This window comes from Alosa pseudoharengus, unplaced genomic scaffold (assembly GCF_046254945.1).
Source record: "Alosa pseudoharengus isolate Yale_2024_CS ecotype anadromous, Long Island Sound unplaced genomic scaffold, YU_APseudo_1.1 YU_APseudo_1.1_scf_3, whole genome shotgun sequence".
In the NCBI taxonomy this organism is placed as follows: Eukaryota; Metazoa; Chordata; class Actinopteri; order Clupeiformes; family Clupeidae; genus Alosa; species Alosa pseudoharengus.
In genome coordinates, this window is record NW_027468718.1 from 35,968,471 (window position 1) to 35,987,973 (window position 19,503).

Below are 19,503 nucleotides of genomic sequence, written 5' to 3' on the forward strand. Positions count from 1 at the left end.
CATATCAGTGTGTCGTTACCTTTGTGTTGCAAGACTCCATGGATCTCCTGACAGTAAATGGTAAATGGACTACATTTATATAGCGCTTTAATCGACTCCTCCGAGCACCCAAAGCGCTTTACAATGTCATGCCTCACATTCACCCATTCACACACATACTCACAAACTGATGGTGGAGGCTGCCATGCAAGGCGCCCACCTGCTCATCGGGGGCACTGGGGTTAAGTGTCCTGTTCGAGGACACTTCGACAGGGTCAGGAGGAGTTGGGCTCGAACCGGCAACCTTCCAGTTGCTGGACGACTCCTCTTCCTGAGCCACTGCCGCCCAGTAGAATTGTCGAGTTTTGGATTTTTCAGAATTTTCAAATGACATCAAAAAGGCTCCAACTGAAGCCCGTTTTAAATCTACACTTAAGAGCAAACTGTTCTCAAAAGCTTTCTGCTATTTTGAAATGATTTTACTTAGTGTGTTTTATGTTTTCTTTTTTATTATGATATTTACCTTTTAAACTATTATTTGACTATTGTCCTTTTATGCTTTTATTTGCTATTACTGTTTGCTTTTGTTTATGTAAAGCACATTGAATGACCTCTGTGTATGAAATGCGCTACATAAATAAACTTGACTTGAAATAAGGTTAATGTGAAGCCTACATTCAGTTGTGCAGTATGTCAATTAAATGTTGTTGTGTTTAAACAGGTGAATCATGTCTATACTACAGAACTGAGCCTTATGGAAGCTGCAAGTGTTTTTTTTCTCCTTCCCGATTTGACTGTGTTTCATTAAGATGAATTTCAAAACATTATAAATGAAGTACAGATACACAAAATGGTTCTTTTACCTTAAAATATTGACTTCAAACTCAGTTTGATGACATGCAGACTGATAGGCAGAATTGCGTCTCTGTCAATACCAATGTGTGCCCAGTATTGCACTGCTATTGCACTCTGTATCTTTGTTTTCCAACCAGGAACATGACTTTTATGTCTTTTTTTCAGTGTGTCTCACTTGCTGATAACTGGCAATTAGTATTGAGTATTCAGTGAGTAAACTATTTACATTTGATTCGGATCACCCTGTGGTTTTGTGGAATGCACGATCAGCTCAGGTCAGTCCTTCCTTCTGCTTAAGACCAGATAGATTGTTTCTTCAATCTGTATATTTCCCCTTGATAGCGTACCTCATGTCAATATCAGCACTTCCTTGAAGCGATGCTACTAGGCTCTACATAAACATTTGGGAACATGCAGTTCCTGCGGTTTCTGGGTTTGTTGCAAGATTATGTTCAAACAAACCCAGAAACCACATGTTTATAAAGCCTATAATTGGGGGAAGCTCAATTATTACTATTAGCTGCAACCAGGAGTAAACGGATATTAAGGAGGAGACATGGTAAAGCCCACGTGTGAACAATCACTTAACGCAAAGTGAATACCAAAACATAACAACAACCCCCATCCCCATATTTCACGCCTGAGGCTTTTACTGCCAGCAGCCATCATGCCAGGGAGCTGGGCCATGTCCAGAGACCACATACAGTATACTGGGACTACCAGCGACAGCTGAGGCTGAGCCGGCCTGGCCTGGGCCTGCACCCAAATCCACTTGCTGTTGCAGTTATCGCTTCTTTCCATTGGTATTGATGTGAAATATGTAGGTGAGTGTGTGTGTGTTTGTGAGAGAGAGGGAGAGATCCATGTGATGTGGTGTACTGTAACTAAATATTTACAGTGTAGTAGACTTCTCTTAGAACAGACATCCCTTATCATAATACTATCAGTACGCAGGAACTACATTATATGCACATTATGAAGTAGAGAAGAAACAGAGTGCCACTATTTATGTGTACTAAGCTATATCTAAATCTAAATAAAGATTTAGCTGAATCATAGACTACAATTTACCATGAACACAGGACATCCTGTATACTGAACTTTGATTCTGGTTAGGAACCGGCTTTATTGTATAAACCTGTCAGCTGCTGCCCCCTAGAGGATAGTCTCAGCACATCACCCCAAGTTCCTGTGAGGGTTTTGGGAGATACAGTAAAATTATCAAAAATGAGAAAAGGTCCAAGGAGAAACCACAATGGTGATACCAGCATAGCTTTTAATCCTTCTGCTCAAGGGAATCATTATCCAGTAGTCAGCAACTATTTTGCAATTAGATTTTTTTATTTTATTATTTCTCTTTGAAAAACTTGATAGCATGTCCCACTAGAAGCCATGATTTTATAGGCTAGCAGAGTGGCCCTAACTACAATCACCTTATGCAACGCTGGATCATGACTAAAATATAGTAATTAGGGAATTAGTGAAAACGCAAGGCACAATAATACCACTGACATGTTCAAAATAAAAACAATCTAATGATGCTAACATTCACGGGTATCTCAGTAGCTTATCTTGTAGACAGGCTCGCCAACGTGAAGGGTCCCGGTCTGTTTGACGATGTAGTACTGTCCAAACAGAGGGGCTGTTCCGTACACCTTCTTGTCTGATGGATCACACAGACGGTAGCTGCCGATAAAGAAAAGTGAAGAAAAAAATATATATTTGAATGGCACTTTGTATTTCTAGTCAGTATATATATATATATATATATATATATATATAACGTTCCCTCTAGGTGCATGGCTTTTCTTGTTTACCTTTTGAGGGTGTCCAAGGCCTCCTTGCTGTTGTTGATCCCAGTCTCAGGGTCCACTGTTGTTAAAATGCATCTGTTTGCAGAGCATGTGCATGTAGGCTATTTAGTCATCAGTGCTGCTGACTCTGATTACTAAAAGAGTCTTTAAAGTGCTACACGTTGCATGCATACATGGTTAGCATGCATATCATGGGCAACACAGAGCAACCAACCAACCATTTATGACAATACTTCAAAGCGGTTATTTCTTCATATTCTGTTTCTTTTTCTAGGCTTTAAACTAAAAGTCCAACATATTGCCTCTTTATAAGGCATGGCTAAGAGCACTGAGAGAATATGGCTGAGAGAGAGCTGAGAGAATATAGCTAAGAGAGAGAGAGAGAGAGAACTGAGAGAATATGGCTAAGAGAGAGAGAGAGAGAGAGAGAGAGAGAACTGAGAGAATATGGCTAAGAGAGAGAGAGAGAGAACTGAGAGAATATGGCTAAGAGAGAGAGAGAGAGAGAACTGAGAGAATATGGCTGAGAGAGAGAGAGAGAGAGAGAGAGAATATGGCTAAGAGAGAGAGAGAACTGATAGACTGATAGAATATGGCTAAGAGTGATAGAGAGAGAGAGAGAATATGGCTAAGAGAGAGAGAGAGAGAGAGAGAATATGGCTAAGAGAGAGAGAGAGAGAGAGAGAGAGAGAGAGAGAGAGAGAGAATATGGCTAAGAGTGAGACAGAGCTGAGGCCATTCTCAAGCTACCTTCCACAAGCCATGACCCGCTTCATCCTCACAGTGCCAATCTGGATATCGTCCCAGGAATCCTAGTAAAACAGAGAATGATGATTACCGTAAGAAGAAATGGTTTTTACTTCAATTTTCGCTCTCAACAGAAACAAAAACTTATACCGTTAGACATTAAAGAAGCCCTATGCAACAATTTTAGCAAAAATGACCTTCATTATGCAGGTTGAGAGTCGTTCTGATGGTTCTACAACACTTTTTGGGTGTTTGGTGGGTGCTTCATCTCCCCCTAGTGCTTCTCCGCGGAAAAAACGAATATGCAACTTTCTGGTCGCGGTCCGAACACATCCGGATGTAACTCAGCGGAAGTATCCAATCGCGCCTCGAAAATGTAGTCAGATTGTAGTTTCTAAGAAGACTGCAAAACGAACTCCGACTTGGCTTTGTTGCTGTTTAAATTGTAAGTAGCCTACCCTTGGTTGAACTTCGTTTTTGTAATGTGATTTGATAGTCTCTTGAACAATATGTTTGCTCGACCGTTTTATTGTGAGCCCTGTATGTGTTTAGCTTGGTTTCTTGATGGCTAGCTCGCTAGCTAGTGGGGGTTTAGCGTAGCAGTCACTTGCTACCGAAGCTGAAGGGGGAGCTATGTCGTGAAAAATGCGAGCCCAAATCAGGCGAAAACCCAGAAAAAGAGAAGGAATAACCAGACCTGCATATAACTCATTAAAAGCTTAATACATCCAGGGCTCATAGCACAGTTAATGTGGCTGAAGTTATTAGACATTCTCAAAGCTATTATCCTGTATATAATGAAAACCATATCAGAAGTTTAAGCCATAACAAATGACATGTTTATGGTTTGGTGTGTATATGTGTGTCTGTGTGTGTGTGTGTGTGTGTGTGTGTGTGTGTGTGTGTGTGTGTGTGCGTGCGTGTGTGCGTGCGTACCTCACTAAAGGCCTCACAGTCATTCACTACAATGCTGGGGCGGTACTGGGCCACAGTAACATCCTTGTCTAGCCTGGAGTTCAGGTCTCTCAGTGAGGCCTCGGACAGCAGCATGATTGGCCCTGCATCAGGATAGGCAACCTACAACAAGCACATTTATATTCAAGCACTAATAACAAGCACTAATTAACACTAATTCAACCTACAACAAGCATGTGTGCACTTACATTCATTTACATTTATTAATGTAGCTGATGTTGTTATTCAAAGCTACTTTCAAGTGAGGAACAACATTCAGACCACAGTACAATGGGAGATAAGTTAGAGTAAACAACATACTGCCTATTAAGTAGACAGTAAATACAAACAACAACAACAACAAATAACATAAATAACAACAACCAAAAGAATACAATTCATACTGTACAATTCATGTAAAACATACAGCATGACACATGACAAGGAAATACCTTTTGACACAAAGTCTGAATTTAGCTACAACATTTGCACAGACAAGATCTAACAACCATGCACATGTCACGTGGTGCAAATGAGCATAGCATAGGCCTACATGAAATGATGATATAATTTTTCAAGTTAAAAGGTGCTGAGGCCTGGCCCTACCTCCTCATCTGGAGGAAAGGGTGGCTTCACCTGCTTACACTTCCTGGGTTTCATCTGGGGCTCATAGTGCACCATACGGACAGTCTTGCCTGCGGCAAGGTAACGTGTGAGCCAGCGAGAGACCTCGTCCCCACAGTCTCTCCCCTGGACGTCCGCTGTGAACACCCTGCAGGATAAACGATAGTTGCCTTGTTCACACGGCGGCCATTGTGTAAACCAAAACGAGGCTACAGGGTACACTGACTATATCATTAATGCATCCATTTTCGCCACCTACTGGCGAATGTATAGAACACAAAAATCCTATGGTTTGTGTACCCTGTAGCCTCGTTTTGGTTTACAATGGCCGCTACATGAATAAGGTGAATGGAGCTCCTGGTTCAGTCACCTGATTCTGATTACAGATGTTCTAAACAGTATGTAGGAGACTGATTAGGATTGTGAGACTACAAGTATGTAGGAGACTGAGTGACTAACAGAAACTTCCAGGCATCTCGTAATTTCGCCGAAATGGAGGTAGATGAGTGACACTCTGGCAGGTCAGTTTGGAAAGTGAACATAATCTGTAATGAAGGCTATAGGTGTTCCCACTGCATCTCTTGAACTGACCCAATCGTAAGGCATGGCTGGATCAGAACAGGCAGTGAATGATGTGCAGGAGGCAAGTCCAGAAGGACTTTTTACAAGGTTTGAGAAGCTGATTAATTATTTCATTATTAATCAGCTGGCTATGCATCTAGTTCCCCATTATGTGTGAGCAATGCTTCACAGTACTGTCCTGCTGAAGAACCGAGCTTTTAAAAAAAACTGTACATTGTCAAACACAATAAATTTGATAAAGCTCTTAATGTATAACATCAATACATTTGAACTCAGGCGCCTGCTCTGGTTAAGGAACCTTAGAGCAGATAGCCTATCCCCACTGGCCATGGAGAATGGAAACAACGCATAATATGAGCAAAATATCACAAGTGTGATTCAGTAGCCTCTATTTCTCTGGAGATCAGGAGGGGCTATTTCACAAGTGGTGTGTAATGTAAGTGGGACAAGAGCTGAATAGGAATAGTCAGGCTGGGTTCCAACTTGGCACTGAGTGTGAGATTCTGTGTCTAATGTATCACCTCAGGTGTCATGTGACCTGGCTTAAGTCTTGTTGGGCTTTGAACTGTTTGCACTAATAGCCCTTATGAAAAAGAACTATATATTTGGGGACAAAATATTATAATAACATTATAAGAATAAATATATTATGGGAACCATTTTGGGCTCATACTAAGTAGTCTGTAAAAGAACACTGTAGGATAATGACAATAGGGTAATATAGGCCTAACTAATTTAAAAAATATTATAGAAATGTTACAGTACACTTTCATTGGTAGCTTATGTGTTTCATGAACTATATATTCAAAAAAATCCACTACTTACTTCCTACACACAAAAGTTGTGGCCTCTGTGAAGTGAAATTAATCAACCTTTAATCAACCTTTGACTCATCAGTCTTACTTGCAGTTCAGTATGTTATTGTTTGGCTGATGCTGAGGAACCTTTAACTCCTCCATGTCAGGAGCGTTAAGGCAGATGTCTCCTCCCTCGGCTGTCATTGTCACCAACACCAGGCGAGGCTCCTGCCTTGCGGTCACCATCCGTCCGTCCTCTGTGATCACGAGCCAGTGCCTGTAACAATTAGCAGGTAGCCTACTGGGTAGCCTACTACACTCGCTCAATGCTGCATATACCCTATCTGGATCAGTGTTGGGGAAGTTACTTTTAAAAAGTAGTTTTTGCTCGTTACTCGTTACTTCTCAAAAAAGTAACCCGTTACTTTAGTTATCCTCTATGGAAAGTAACTTTTTACGTTACTCATTACTTTTACGTTACTTTTATGTTGCTCGTCTTTGGGCAGAACTCAATATCTGTTCCTAAATGTGTAGGCCTACATAAAGTTCTACTATGGAGGACATAACAGGTATTTCTTTTGTACTCTTTATTATAAAAAATGCCACAGAGCACTTGACAAGAAAACATTGGGCTTATAGGCTTCAACACCACCACTAAAGCCCTATGAAACAATATCATATGAGGGCTTATTTTATAGCCTTATACTCTTTCATTAAACAGGCGCTCCTCCGAAATTTGGTGCAAAGCTAGTGCAAATCGTATCAATAGGCTGGCAGTTGAGTTAATGGCAGTGGATCAAAATCATTCCTCCCCTTAGCTTCGAGTAATGTGAATACCTCCATCCCTCAGGAGTTAGCGTTGGCTGCGTCTCGCTTGCTATGATTGCTCTTCATTGCCACCAGCTTCTGTCACGTATGGTGTGGAGCTATGATTGCACTTCATGCTACCTCTGTCATGCAGGCTGCCGTGTGGAGCGTGTGCCTATTGCGCAAGCGTACAGCTGAGAAAGCAGCGTCGCTGTCAAATCTGTCCCTGGGAAAAGTAACGTTGCGCCGATATGAAAAAGGAACTACATTACGTTACCAAATTTTCAGTAGTAGCGCGTTACACTACTTTTTACTCGAAAAAGTAGTTACGTTAACTTGTTACTTTGTAACGCGTTACACACAACACTGATCTGGATAGGCCTACTACCATGAACATATAGGCTGGCAGAGGTGGGAGTAAGTCACACATGTGCAAGTCACAAGCAAGTCTCAAGTCTTAACCTTCAAGTCTCAAGCAAGTCCAAGTCATTTTTTGTGACAGTCAAGCAAGTCAAGTCAAGTCATAGCTTGGGTCAAGCAAGTCAAGTCATAGACAAATCATTGAAATTCATGATGATTTACCCATGTTTTCATTTCAAAATAAGCTACAATAGGCTAGTTATGAACTGCTGGAGTTTTATTTGTAACAAACAGACATTGCATTCATTCAAGCCACATAGCCTACATCTGAACGGTTTATAGAATAAGATGAAATGTAGCCTATACGAATAAAAATAAATGTATTTCAAGTAGACCTATTTATTATAAAATAGCCTATTATTGTTTCAATATGCCTCAAATATTAGGTAGCCTAGCTACATCAAATCATGAAAATATATTGAATATAGGCCCTACATCATCTGTGAAGCCAAACATTATTATGTTTTGGTATAAACGTAGAGCCTTCCATATTTGCAAGCGTAGGCCTACCTCAGTCTGTCTCATTTGATCTGGCACTTGCTGTTGGTCTGTCGCGTCACGTCACTTGGTACAATGTACAGGTTCGCTCGTGTGACGCATCAGCACCTAAGCAGATTTTCTAAAATCGTGAAGTTAACTCCTTAATATCTATGAAAAAAATAAAAAGTCAAGTCATTTCAAGTAATTTGTCTCAAGTCTAAGTCAAGTCTCAATGAATAGCTAGTCAAAGTCAAGTCGAGTCTTTTATACAAGACTCAAGTTATAAGTCATGTGACTCGAGTCCCATGTCTGTAGGCTGGCGATCATAATGTTCACCTATAAACGCAACAAATGGGAAATGGGAATTATTGGCGAAAACTGACTGTTTGATATTCTGTCTGATTAATTAGAGAAGCCTAATGACTGAGTGACTTTGAAAATGATTTTAAGAGACCAAATTTACGACTAACTTGTGTAAGTGATCAATGCCTTTCACCAAATCGCAGGCTCACCGATCGCGGAGTTCTCCATGTTTCAAACCCATACGCAGACATTCTGCTTTGGCCACTTGGAGTCCTTTCCCAGACTTGAGAGGATGAAGGATCAGCTGCGAAACAATGCCAACCTGAGTTAACTTTTTCGGTTTCTGCATGTACTTGTAACCCAGCCCTAGTCCAAACAGTGCAACACCAGCCCCAGCAGCGTAGAGTGCGACTTTTCTGTTTTGCGCAAATGCTTTCAACAAGGTTTCTTTGAGGGCCATCGTATACAATGCGCCCCAGAGGTATGCTCTCTAATTTCACAACTCTGTCATAAAGCAAACTGGCCTGATAGACGATTATCCAATGAAAATGAAGATTGTTGAAGAGCAGTTAAAGGCGCAGTCAGGCATTTCAAGCCCACAACTATTTAATTGCCAGTGTTGTCAACTTTTGACCTCGAGTTCAACATGAGTGATTTTGTGGCTACAGCTGTTGCCTTAGATAAAGATTTAGCTGAATCATAGATACAATTTACCATAAACACAGGACATCCTATACTGAACTTTGATTCTGGTTAGGAACCGGCTTTATAAACCTGTCAGCTGCTGCCCCCTAGAGGATAGTCTCAGCACATCACCCCAAGTTCCTGTGAGGGTGTTGGGAGTTACTAGCCTAGAAATCTAGACGCGCCCCTAGCGGCAGCAAATTACATTTGCTGCCAGGGCTAGTCTAGCAACTCTCCGTTGGCTTGTGAGCTCCAGAAATCGAAACTTAATCAGGGCATTGAAATCGTGTATAGAGTCGTTTGGTGGGCTTAACATAATGATTGATGGCAGAGTTGCAACGGTTTGGCTTGAATTCCCTGCTACTTGAAAACAAATATCCTATTGCGTCCTTTTGCATGCAGAGGGAATTTAAAAGACAACCAATTATCCCGCCCCTCAGACTGAGCACTGCGAATGGTGAGTGCCCAGACCCTACATTTTAATGTGGGTCTGGCTCGTCAGGCTAGGTGAGTCTGGTAAAACTGTGTAAAAAAATCCAGTAACTTGTGAATAAAAAAGCTGTATTTTTTAGCCCTACAACACACACATTCTAAATCCAGTATCAGCCAAGAGCAGCTCTCAGTTTTGGTTAAATAAAAATAAATCATCCAAGCCTCTCCTAAATCCTATGCAGCTGATTTTTAAGAACAAAAAGTAACAAGAACAACTCCTAAAATGACAGAAAGCCTCCGTTGCTATGGCTGATGTCAAGTCTCATGCACTAATGCACCACTGCAGAAGTTGCATTCCAAACAGGATATAAATAAATAAAACTAGCTCTGCTCACCACATAACATGGACTTCTCATCCAGTTTCTCTTTGGGCTTCTAGGTTCAGATCGTCCCCAAGTCAGGAGAAGAAACAGTATGGAATTCCTTCCTCCACACTGTAAGTCTTCACAAACTGTTCAAAAAATTTTCATTATTTGAAATTCAAAATGATATTAAATAAATCCACACCGTTGTAAATATGTCATTAAATATCATGAATAGTGAGATCATGTGTATTGTACAATTTTATAAACAAAGTTGTGAAATTACATAGGAAGAGTTGCGGTAGGGTGAAGTTTCTGACTTTAACACTGTAGCTGTAACTTCTAGCTACTGACTTGTGTGTGTGTGTGTGTGTGTGTGTGTGTGTGTGTGTGTGTGCGCGCGTGTGTTTGCACACATCCACAGAGACCCAGCACAGTGAGAGCAGACAGGGGGAGGTGGCTGGGAGACGGGTGACCGTGGTGGACACTCCAGACTGGTTCTGCAGTGAACTTTCTGAGAAGGACATGAGACAGGACGTGGGGCTTTGTGTCAGTCTGTCTGCTCCAGGACCTCATGCATTCCTCCTAGTGATTCCAATGGAGCTGTCTGAAGGGGAGGAGAGGAGGATGCTGGAGAAAATGGAGGACATTTTTGGGGAGGGCTGTTGGGGACACACACTGATCCTCTTCACCCATGCTGAGGGGCTGAGAGAGAGGAGTGTGGAGGAGTTGCTCCAGACAGGGAGCCAGGAGCTCCAGCAGCTGGTAGAGAAATGTGGGAACAGATGCTACCTTCTAAACGTTAAAGACAGACCTGATGACACTACGATCACACAGCTGTTAGAGAAAATAGAAGAAATGGTGTCAGGAAACAGAGAGAGATTCTACAGCAGTGAGACCTACCAGGAGGTATTGAAGCGCTCAAAGAGATAGAGAGAAGGATAGAGGAGAAATTGAGGGAATGGAGGGAGACAAAGGAGAAAGAGATTCAGACTACACATGAGATGGAACTGAAAAACTCTTTAAAGAAAATAAAGGGAGAAATTCAAGAAAAGGAAGAAAAGATCTTTGCACTAGAGAGGAGAATAGCAGAGCTGGAGAAAGAACTACAGAATGAAAAGAATGAGGAGAAGAGGAGAGAGTTTGAGAGGCAGCTGAATGAGGAGAATAAGAAGAGGGGAGAGACAAAAATGGAGAAAGAGAGACTGAAAGAGGATTTTGAGAAAGAAAGGAGAGAGATGGAAGAGAGACACAGAGAGGAGGTAAAGGAGATGAGAGAGAGCTATGAGAGAAAGGCCGGGGCTGAAGCAGAGAGATATCTCATGAAGGTCATCCTGCCGGAACTACAGAGAAGCATCAGCATCAGCAGGGAGAAGATGGAGGTAGAGTTCAGTAGACTGATGGAGCAGAAGAACAGAGAGATTGAGAAAATGAAGTTCAATGTTTTACAGCAGGACAGACTGAGAGAGGAGATGGAGATGAGGAGGGTAGGGGTCAAAGTTCAAAGGGCACTAGTAAGAGTTCCTGCTATCATCAGAACAAACTCGTCAAGATGGATGTTGCATTACATCATGAGTAATATCTAAAGCAAAGGACATCTCATCTAGATGGTTGTTGCATTACATCAGGATTGATGGTTAGCATTTCAGAAATGGGACTAGCGTGCTTTGTTATTATAGCTCAGGGACCTTATTTATTAAACATTCTTACACAGAGATCTGACGTTTGAATAGCCGTACGCTCAAATATACACCAAATTTATGTCTTCAGTATAAAAAAGATCTCCACGTCATGTTCCGACACTATTTTGGTCAATCTTGTATTCACTATAACATGTCCAATTAGCATACACTCGTCCAGGGGCGGACTGGGACCAAAAATCGGCCCTGGCATATTTGGCCCAAGCGGCCCTCAAATCGGTCGGGTACACCTAATTATATACAAAATCTTTGCATTACCCTTAAATATGCATATATTTTCAACTGTCATGGAGCATTGAAAGTGATGTAGGCCTCATTGGTTATCTCTCTGACTGATCAGAGGTAGGCATGGAGCATATGATCTTCATATTCAAGTAGGCTAACAAGCAATTATTAAAGAAGAGTTTCTGCTTGAATTCAAAGTATAATTTCAAAATTCAATAGGCTACAATTGACAGCAGCACCAAAAATTACTGAAGCCTATGTGTAAAGAGTTAAATTACCCAGATTGTCTTAAGACATTAATGTAATTTATACCAGTTATCACTGTAGGACAACTGAAACAACACAAACAGGGCTGTTGCTGGAAATATTTTATTCCTGTAGGCTATACTACCTACATTGCTGGTACATTTTGGAACAGTACAGCTACATGAACTAATTATCTTTAGTGTCTTCCAGTAGCCTATCGTATAGGTTATATATACTGTAGCTTAGTTGGCTTGTGCATGCAGAGGCGGACAGAGTACACAGCTTCATTACTTGAATAAAAGTACAGATACCCTTTGCTAAATTTTACTCAAGTAAAAGGATAACAGTCAGATGTTGTTGTCAGATTTCACCCTAGGGTCCTTTGCATCATGACCCCGAGCCAAACACCCTCCCAGAACCTTTTTTCCCTTGGTCGAACCCTGGTTGAGTAGGGTGAAATTACTCCGAACCATCGCTAAGTAAAAGTATTGAAGTACTTGTTTTTAAAAGTACTTGAGTATCAAGAGTACAAGAGTAGCCTACATTATCTAAATATTGCATTACTACTGCCACAGTGCTTCCATGTATGTACAGAAACGTCCAGAGTTATGAAAAATGTTCATGTCAATACCTTGGAGAATGTAAAAGGAATTGGAAGTAAAATCAAGTAATTTTCATCTTTTTACCATGCATGTTGCCAGGGATGGGAAGTATTTCTAATACATGTATTTAAAATACGTATTTCAAATACAAAATACTATTTGAAGAGAAAACTATCATTATTCAGAAAATTGAAATATTCTGGCGAGGTGGGGCTACAGGTTGGCACATTCCCGGGATGGACCTGCTGCGTCTTCATCCATTGTTTCGTCCATGGTTTTGTCTCTTATCTAAATCTGACCATGGAGTTGACTTTGGCGGAAAGCTGAAGGTGATTGCTGATAGGCTGTCCCAATCAGAGGTGCACAATCCAATCACGTTTGAGAGGGAAACAACAAATTGAGGGTTTCCGAGATTTTTCTTTTTTCCTTTTTTTTTAGAAGTAGTAACGGGTACTCACGGTTATGGAAAGAAATGTAGTGGAGTAAAGAGTACAATATTTGCCTCTCAAATGTACTTGAGTAAAGTCATGAGTACTCCCCAAAATTGATACTTGAGTAAAGTACAGATCCCTCAAAATTGTACTCAAGTAGGGGAGAGCGGGGTTAAATGTCACACGGGTAAGTTGTCACATGTGTTAGATCTCAGCCACTCAAGGGCACTGGTCAAAACTGTTAATACAGAAATGATCAGAATTAGTGTCAGAGGTCATCTACGTTGGAATTTAAAATGAAAGATTTATTATCTTGATGTGAGACAAATTTAAGTGTTTTTCATGTCTAAAAGTAAATTTTGAGACATTCAGTCTTTTTCTTCTAAATCATTACACAATGGGTTGACAATAAAATAATTAGTACCATTTAGAAGTATATAGAGAGAGCTACAATTCAGTTACCTTTCATCATAGCAACGCTAAAACATGTGGCTGCTGGCCATCAAAAGAGCTAGCAATGTCAGTTGGGGTTGGTTGTCACATTTTTTGTGGGGTTAGTTGTCACATGTTGGCCTATGGACTCTTCAGTATTTCATTATATCATCATATTACCTTGGTTTCAATAGGGATTTAATCTAAATAGTCTAAAAAACAACTTAAAACATAAAATACTAATGAAAAGAACATACTTGATGTTTCCTGTTCATGTTCTCAACACATAAGATGTATGTAGTTTTGCATTTCAATGAAATTAAACTTTTTACATTATCTTTAAGAATGTATCCATTTTTCATTTTTATCCCATTGGAATAACATTGGGACAACTAACCCCATAGCGTGTGACAACTTACCCCGTGATGGGGATGGTTGTCACATTTGCGCAAGGTGCATTTGACAGCCCACATCCTTCTAACTGACTGGATTCAAGCAGATCAAGGTCCCTCCATTTGTACCTGACACATGAGGCTTCTTTTGTGTCCTGAAAGGGAATTTGTGCAGGACACGGTTTTTGTGGAAACTAATTTTAAGTCAAAAGTGTGACATCTAACCCCGCTCTCCCCTACTGTACTTAAGTAAATGTACTCCGTTACTGTCCGGCTCTATGTGCATGACCTGACGTTTTGTAACCTATTTCCGTCAGTCTACAGTCTTTTAGCCCTTCTTTACCATGATAACCCTTCCAAGATAGAACCCTTCTCTACTTTGAGAGACCAACCACCACTCACGCCATCGATGTTGAATTTTGGGCGTCTGACGGAAACTGATAAATCTGACCAATAAACGTCGATTTGACACTATTTTGCTGTCCGGGTTTGCAAATCATTCATTTAGAAAATTTAAGTTGCGCTATTTGTTATTATAATCCCAGCACGGCCTTACTATGTTATCATTAGGCTATAATATCATTACATTATCACAATGAATAAGTCATCATAATCATCATAGTCAGCATGGCATGCATGTCACAGCCTACCTGTTCCACCACTGAGTTCTTATCATGTAGCCTCAACTAGGCTCGCACTCTCCACCTGCTCACTGTCCCTTGCTCTGTATGCTTGCTTACATCCTCGTTCAAACTCAACGAACTTCAACATGTTGCTGACATATGCTAGCCTACTTGCAATATTGTATTTTTGAAGCTTCTACATTGGTGTTAATTTTGCACAATTGTCACTACCGGCACCCTCCGCAATTTCGTGTAGGCAACTTCGATTAACTTTTAGATTTACAAGTTTCAGTAACTTAATACTTTCTATTGTTAGGTGAAAGCAAGACTGTGTGTTGAAAATCCATATATTAATAAGTTGAGACAGCTTTCTTTCTTTTTTAGTATGACAAACTCCTTAAAATAAGTTGTCAACTCACCTATACATGTACAAGTAGCAAACTTAATTTTTTATGTCGAAAATGTTCTTCATTTTAAGTTTTATCTACTAACCTCATGAATCATTTTTTAGAGTGTAGAAATGATTGTTGCATCTTGCATATTATTTAGATGCGCACTCAATCGCGCATCCATGCAGGCAAAACGTGATCAAATGTGGCGACGTTTACAATACGTACAGTTAATGTGAATCGCGGACAATAACCAAAGAAAGGAATTTGCACCTCCATTCACCAATTAAAGGCTGTAGTAGGCCTAGTGTTTCTACATGTTGGCACAAAACGTCATTTCTGTCAGAAGGCAGTCTTTAATGCATACAGGGGTAACATGAGGTGAGTCAGACAGAAGAGGGGCCTGTCTTAGTAGCCTATTCCTGAATCCTGTCCCTTTCAAACTACGTTAAAATGCATAATAAAATCTAAATTAAAAGACAAAATCTTATTAGGCTCCAAACCTATGAGTCTAAGCCTTAGTTTAAAAAAATCTTCAGGTGTAAGTAATAAGTAAAAGAACCACATTCTGTGTAATATAGAGGTTATCATAAGATACTTAAGATAAGATCATTTCTTTTAAAGTATACATTTTGAACACAAATGGAGTCATGGGTCCAGGGATGGACCAGTGAAGTTGCTTCTTCTCCACCCTTCTCTTTTCACAAAACTCACTGGGGGGGGGGGGCATCTGTGTCCAGGGGTTCATAATCCATCCATGCCATGACTATGTCCATCAAAAGTTTGGAATAACCTAATTGACTGACCTAACTAACGACTTGTTTGTGATTTATAATAATAGTTTTGCATGGTAGGAAATGTATTGAAATTCTGTTTGGGGGTCCCTCAGACCCCACCACAGATTTGGTCCCCCCCAATGTTGACATCATGACTACGGCCTTGCCGCCATGCCTATATCCAAACATGTTCACAGTAGTTGTAGAATATGCTCCACCTTTGATCCTTGGTTCACCACATCTCCCTGGACGAGAAAACAACATGAGAATAGATTATTATCAGATATGAAACAGATGATTACTTGAATAACAAAAATAACATTGCTCTACCGCACACTGTTGACTTTTTACTTGGTTTTATTCAGAGCGAACAACGCGTTTCGCATACAGCGTCCTCAGGTTCGCTCTCTGAGCTCTCAGGTGTGTCTTAATTACCTTCTAGTCACATGACCAGTTGTTCTTAAAGTCAATTTTTAAATGCCAATATCCAATATTCCCATAAACAGTTAAATATAATTAACAGACAATTAAATAGACCATATCCTCAAAGATATCTACACAATATATACACAATTATTATCAAATATATACATAATTAGCATCATCAAAGAGTTTTGTAGAAAAATATATGTGTCACAGGTATCATCAATGTATCCACATTGCCACAGCTAAACCAATGGACAATACCCTATTGTCTATAACACTCACATTTACAGAAAACAGCTTAAGTCCTGTGATTCATTCATACCGGGGGGTTCAAGAGTAGACAGTTCATTTATCCAAAAGGCTTCTCTTCTCAAGAGTTGTTTGACTATGTTACCACCTCTAGGGTTTGGCAATACCCTCTCAATGCCAATAAACCTGAGGGAGGCAACAGCACCATGATTTTTTTCTGTGTAATGTCTAGCAATGGCATAGTCAATTGTTTCTAATGGCTGCCTTATGTTTTGCTATTCTCAGCTTGAGGTTGCGTTTGGTCTGTCCAACATACATAAGGCCACAAGGGCATATCAGCGCATCAATGACATGGGTCGATAGACAATTTATAAATTCTTTGATATTATATTTTCCTCCGGAATGTGGGTGGCTGAATGTTTTAGTGTCAAAAGTGTTGGCGCATTGGGCACATACCACATCTATAATTGCCATAGACTTGCTGAGAAAGCCAGTTTGTCACAGAACTAACCACCATGTCTCTAACATTCCTGCCTTTTTTGAAACAGAAATGAGGTTTGGAAGAAGATAAATTATTAAGATTTGGGTCATATTCCAGGACTTTCCAGTGTTTGTTTATGATCCTTTTTACTTGTCTCGAAGCAGTAGAATGTTCTGACACAAAAACAATTCTATTTTCTTGATTATGTTGTCTAGGGCGAGGATGTAATTTAGCTCTCCTCTATCCTTCTGATTGGCCCTTTCTCGAACTATATCAATAAGAGCCTGACTGTAGGCCTAGGCCTACCCCCTCTGTTTAAATCTTTCTCCCATCTCATTAGCCTTAACGTTGTAGTTCTCTTCTCTGTTGCAAATCCTTCTCAACCTGATTAATTGTCCATAAGGGATGTTGTCAATGGGATGGTCAGGATGGAAGCTAGTGGCATGCAATATGGTGTTTCTGTCCGTTTTCTTACGGTAGATGGAGGTGTCTAATTTTCTTTCACCATTTACCGTAATTAGTAAGTCTAAAAAGTGGATCGTCTGTTGACTGTATTCCAGAGTGAATCTCAGATTCGGGTAAGTGGCATTAATATAATCATTGAAAGACTTGAGTTGATCTTCACTGCCTTCACGGCCAACGCAGTGACCTTCTCCTCACCAGCAAGGAGGGCACAACAAGTGACCAGAGCGGCGCAGGTACATCCTCGGCTGATGAGGCTTTTTTAGCCGAGGATCAGGCAGGCCGAAAAAAAAACGAGGAGGGGGCAGAGGAAGAGGCGCACGTCGCCCACCCAGGCAGATGTGGGAGTGGGACATGGAGACATGGTAGCGCCGCAACCATGTCGGTAATCAACATCTCTGATCATTCCCTCACTTCTCCGCAGCTTGATGCTTTAAGCAGTGGATTGTCATTTGTCCCGACTAGAGTTAATGCTTTCAAACTTAAAGCTGACTCTTACAAGTTCTTCAGACAACTTTGAAGCATTTTTTCAGTAATAAAGTTAGCCAGGCAGACACAACGTATGACCCCTTTCAGTAAATTAAAGAAAAAATCCACTTTCATGCCACCTGGCGCCCCTAACCCTACCCTGGCCACATTCAGTAAATTAGTGGAGAGAGATATTGACGCTGTTGCTAAATCAAATAAGGCCACAAAACACAACATAAGTCTATCAGAAAGAAAGGCCCTTAATGAACTGAATGCGGATCCAGAGACATGGAGAAGAACAGAGAGATGGAGGAGAATTACAGAGAGAAAATATAGATGCCCAATATAGGCCTATACTTGAGGGGCAATAAATATCAAAAGTTCCAAAACATATATTGTGTTATTTGTATCGATCCACTATAAACATAATATCTACATACATGGCATTTGATTGGAGGCTATTTGTCCCACAGCAACATTAAAATAGTTTAGATTTGTGTACATTGTTTATAATGTATTGTATTAAGTGTCCATTTCATTATAATATTCAAATTTATCATAAATAATTGAACACGCACATGTATTTTAAATTACATTAAAAAGGGGTGGAGGTGGGGTCACATTTGAGCATTTAAACATGTACTTGAAAGTAACGCAATAGTTACTTTCTGAATTAACTAGTTACTTTTCGAATTTGTAACTGAGTAACTAATTTAGTTACTTTTTAAAAGAAGTAACTAGTAACTGTAACTAACTACTTTTTAAAAGTAACTTGCCCAACACTGCTTAAAATACATCTCTTTCCTGTTGTCTATACTGTTCACATTGCACTCTTCTTTTTTGCACTTCTGGTTAGACGCTAACTGCATTTCATTGTCTCTGCACTTGTACTCTGCACAATGACTATAAAGTTAATCTAATCTAATCTCTAATCTATCACACTGTGGTCTCAGTTCATGAACACTTTGTATAAAAAAGTAAATAATTAAATAAATAAAAATGAATGCCCTCAATAGTCTAAAATAATGTGTGTGATGCTTCATAATCAGTAAACATAGTTGGTGAGCCTTGGCATTTTGGTTTGACCTTTGGTGTGCCTTAGCCCCAAAAATGAAACTCTGCTCGAAGGGTTCTTGAAAAAGTATTTTTCATGCCATCTGATAATGGAAAGTATCTGGAGAATCAAGTGGTTTTGTTGTGAAGATAACCAATGTTGGGGCAGCACTGGCAGACAAGATTATCACTAAGAGACAATCACTACTGCACAATGTGAAGGTTGACATAGATTTAATCTGCATGTGTGACTGAATAGGGAGTTGTACAAACAATCATGTGGAAGGGGGCCATCCCTAGTGATATTATGGATGCAGTGCATGTTTCCAGATAACCGTTATGATATCCTCCTTATCATGGGCGGATTATGAACTTTCGGGCCCCTGGGCCCAGATGTATTAAGGGCCCCCCACTTATTGTCGTATATGGGGGGGGGGGGGGGAGAATTTTCACCGTCATAAAATTAAAATACGTTGTATATGATGAGGTCTATAAATAGGCCTTATTCTTCTGGAGGGGCAGCTTAAAACCTCCGAGACATAAAATATGCAACTGACAGCTTGCTACAGGCCTTCATTGTGCGCTTCCACTGGGCTCGAGAGAGAGGGGGCTTCTAACCTCGTTTTGGATTACACCGATTTAAATGGCCGGTCCATATCCTTCTCTGATTGGGTAGGACAGAGGTTGGGGAATTAATGGGCGGGGTAA

General features: G+C 40.4%; 1 protein-coding gene across 1 annotated transcript; it reads right to left on the reverse strand.

Annotated features, from left to right (window-relative positions):
• Positions 1-2,154: 2,154 nt before the first annotated feature.
• LOC143100735 (mitochondrial amidoxime-reducing component 1-like) lies at positions 2,155-8,902 on the reverse strand. The gene is made up of 7 exons (XM_076264157.1): positions 8,572-8,902; positions 6,459-6,629; positions 4,956-5,121; positions 4,332-4,472; positions 3,399-3,460; positions 2,652-2,723; positions 2,155-2,520 (listed from the first exon to the last, which is right to left on the reverse strand). Exons 1-7 carry the CDS (start codon positions 8,820-8,822, stop codon positions 2,394-2,396), a joined length of 990 nt encoding a protein of 329 aa, XP_076120272.1. The 5' UTR covers positions 8,823-8,902; the 3' UTR covers positions 2,155-2,393.
• Positions 8,903-19,503: the final 10,601 nt, after the last annotated feature.